The following is a 3,288-nucleotide window of genomic DNA, read 5'->3' on the forward strand; positions in this document are numbered from 1 at the left end:
CAACAAGTTCAGCATATTTGGTTTTGTGGTGACATACTCTTCTCACTTCACAGGATGTCTACAAGATTGGCGGCATTGGCACAGTGCCCGTGGGCCGTGTGGAGACTGGCATCCTCAAGCCTGGCATGGTTGTGACCTTCGCCCCTACTGGCCCCACCACTGAGGTCAAGTCTGTGGAGATGCACCACGAGGCCCTGACTGAGGCCGTGCCCGGCGACAACGTTGGCTTCAACGTGAAGAACGTGTCTGTCAAGGACTTGAAACGTGGCTTCGTGGCTTCCGACAACAAGAACGACCCTGCCAAGGAGGCTGCAGACTTCACCTCTCAGGTGATCGTGCTGAACCACCCTGGTCAGATCCAGGCTGGCTACTCCCCCGTGCTGGACTGCCACACTGCACACATCGCCTGCAAGTTCGCTGAGCTGATCCAGAAGATCGACAGGCGTACCGGCAAAGAAATTGAAGCCAATCCGAAGCACATCAAATCTGGGGACTCGTGTATCATCAAGATGGTGCCCAGCAAGCCCATGTGCGTGGAGACCTTCCAGCAGTACGCCCCTCTGGGTCGCTTCGCCGTGCGTGACATGAAGCAGACGGTGGCCGTGGGTGTCATCAAGGAGGTGAACAAGAAGGAAGGGACTGGTAAGACTACGAAGGCTGCCGAGAAGGCCCTCAAGAAGAAGTAACTATCTGAGGGCGGCCGTGCGGCCACCATGGGCTCGCTGCTTGCCACCACCACACCCAACACCTGCATTTGCCACAGGAAGGTGGTCCGGAGGAAAGATCCCCACCTCTCCTAGGACGTCATCAATACTTCGTGCTAATCGTCGTGGCGTACACATATATACACACATACATGATGCAACTTATTACTGATATAACCAAGTCAACCATGTCAAACAGCAACAACCCCCCTTCCCTCCCTCCCTTATACTCTTTACTTCACCCCCGTCGAGACCTGAGTCGGCTACCCCTCCCCATGCCCCCCAAACCACACCTCCTGGGCCTGCTGCTGCCTGCCTGCCTGCCTGCCTGCCTGCCAGTGCTGTCCCGCGCGCTGTAGCCTGCATCCATTCAGTCAGTCAGTCACTCACGCCAAGGACTCGTTACGGAAAGCATACAACCGCACAAATTAGCTAGGTGTTGGGACATTGTTAACCACCTGTGCTGTACCGCGGGGCTCCCTGATCAACGCGTGTGTGTGTACCTGTACCAAGACCAAATCTATACATAACGGTAGTGCCAAAATCTGTTCAAATCTTTCCTTTTACTCTCGCACATTTATATACTCATTATCATCACTACTAGATCCTGCAAAATTATGCTAAAAAAAGAAGTAAGCTCAGTTAGTCAGTTAGTAAGAAAGAACTTTAGTGGTACCGAATGCACAAGATGAAATTTATATTATGTACTCGAATAGTGAGATGAGAATTATATTATTTTGTAATATTGTAATACTAGAGAAGGTGTACTGTATGTTTTTTTTTTTTTTTTTTACAGCTTTGTCGCTCAAATTTTTAGCCTAAGGTCAGTTAATGATTAAGGGGAGGTTAGAAGGCACAAAATTATTACTATTATTATTATTGTTATTGTTATTATTATTTATTATGATTATTATGTCCCCGCCCGACGTTTCAGTGACGACTCAACAAAAAATGGAAAAAAATACAAAAAATAAAGCGCTAAAACAATTTCTCTCTAAAAAAAAAAACATAAAAAAAAGTGTATGTATTTCTCCTAGCGATGTGTCGACGAAAACCACACACAAACAAACACACTCACACTCACACACACATACACATACACACACAAACACTTCCATCATTTAATTGTTATTGTCGTTTTAAACCTCCCAACATACAATACATCCATACATTTTTGCAGCTTTTCCATTGTATGTCAACTTATATCAATGTATATGTAGAACAGTACTACTATCTCCTGTGTAAACTTATGCTAATACTATACAAGCATACATACATACATATTAATATACTGTGTACCTACTAATAATACTAACCATCATTAACTGCTTGTTTGTGTCACACGGGTTGGTTTGTCAAGGCAGTGGAGGAGGTTGAGGGAAAGAAATCTTATCGCTAGTAATGTTCTTTCGTGTGTGTGTGTGTGTATGTGTGTGCGTTTGTTATTGTTTAGTGTTGTCATTTAGTCATTTAACGCACAAAAATGATAGGCTCTCTCTTCCTCTCCCTTTTGTTTTTAATCCATATAAGTAAAAAATATCTTAAATCAAATTTCTCTTCGTGAAAACTGAGTCTAAATCTTTAGTTTCAAAATACAGATAACGTTCTTCTCCCTTTTCTTCTTTTCTTTTTCTTCGCCCGTCTCCTGCAAAGTGTAATCGGTCGCCCTCACGTTGTCGCCGATACAGTTATTGTACGTAATAATGAGTTTGAACATTCTCTCGCTTGGAAAGACTGAGTACGGTTCTTTTGTTCTCGCTGCTACAAATTCTTGAGTACGATAATTGTGTTCTTCTGTCCAAACACTACCAACACTTCATGCTCCCAGGAAAGGAGTTTACAGCGAAAGGATTAACTACCTACACACACACACACACACACACACACACACACACACACACACACACACACACACACACACACACACACCTGCCGCTTTCTGATTAAACTATCTGTATGTTGTAACCTTCTTCAAAGTAAGACATCACAGCTCACAAGACCAGACACTTATTATGTATGCTGCAATTCTACACAAAGCCATCAACGATTCCTAACAATGTGACGTAAAAAAATCCAAAACGGACCAAAAATAAAATAAATTTTATACAACAAACAAAAAATCAAATGAGAGATGCATAAAATATAGATAACAACTATTTTTACTTATATATCATCAAAAAAATACACAAAAAAACTTGTAATTCGTACAAAAAAATAACTTTTCAACCAATTACTTTGCATTACAAGAAGCTCACTTTTTTTTTTCCCCCATTAATTACTTTAACCTTACGTTCCCAAAATGGAGGATGTGATGTTGAGATAATACCAACACTCAAAACAACTCTACCCCATTCCCCTTTAAAAATGGCTAATGAATCCCCCTAATTACTGTGTTCCTATATAACCACACCACCACAGCTTGGCCCTGCAACACATGTCTGTACTCACCACCCTTACGGCGCTCCCTCCCACGCACCACCTCGTATATAACTCATTAACTTACCTGGTGGTGTGTGAGGTCAGGGCCACGAAGTATATACTCATGATAACACTACTAATGAATAAATAAAACCCTCACGGTATG

General features: G+C 42.8%; 1 protein-coding gene across 4 annotated transcripts in view; it reads left to right on the top strand.

The window, feature by feature from the left end:
* Window positions 1-3,288, top strand: part of LOC135113422 (elongation factor 1-alpha-like) — a 9,863-nt gene extending 6,575 nt beyond the window's left edge. For all 4 annotated transcript variants that reach the window (XM_064028682.1, XM_064028683.1, XM_064028684.1 and 1 more), the window contains exon 3: window positions 54-3,288. In XM_064028682.1, the coding sequence (XP_063884752.1) occupies window positions 54-686 (633 nt within the window). In that variant the 3' untranslated portion in view covers window positions 687-3,288. The remainder of the gene's footprint in view (window positions 1-53) is intronic.

The sequence above is a fragment of the Scylla paramamosain genome, chromosome 25 (assembly GCF_035594125.1).
Source record: "Scylla paramamosain isolate STU-SP2022 chromosome 25, ASM3559412v1, whole genome shotgun sequence".
Classification (NCBI taxonomy): Eukaryota; Metazoa; Arthropoda; class Malacostraca; order Decapoda; family Portunidae; genus Scylla; species Scylla paramamosain.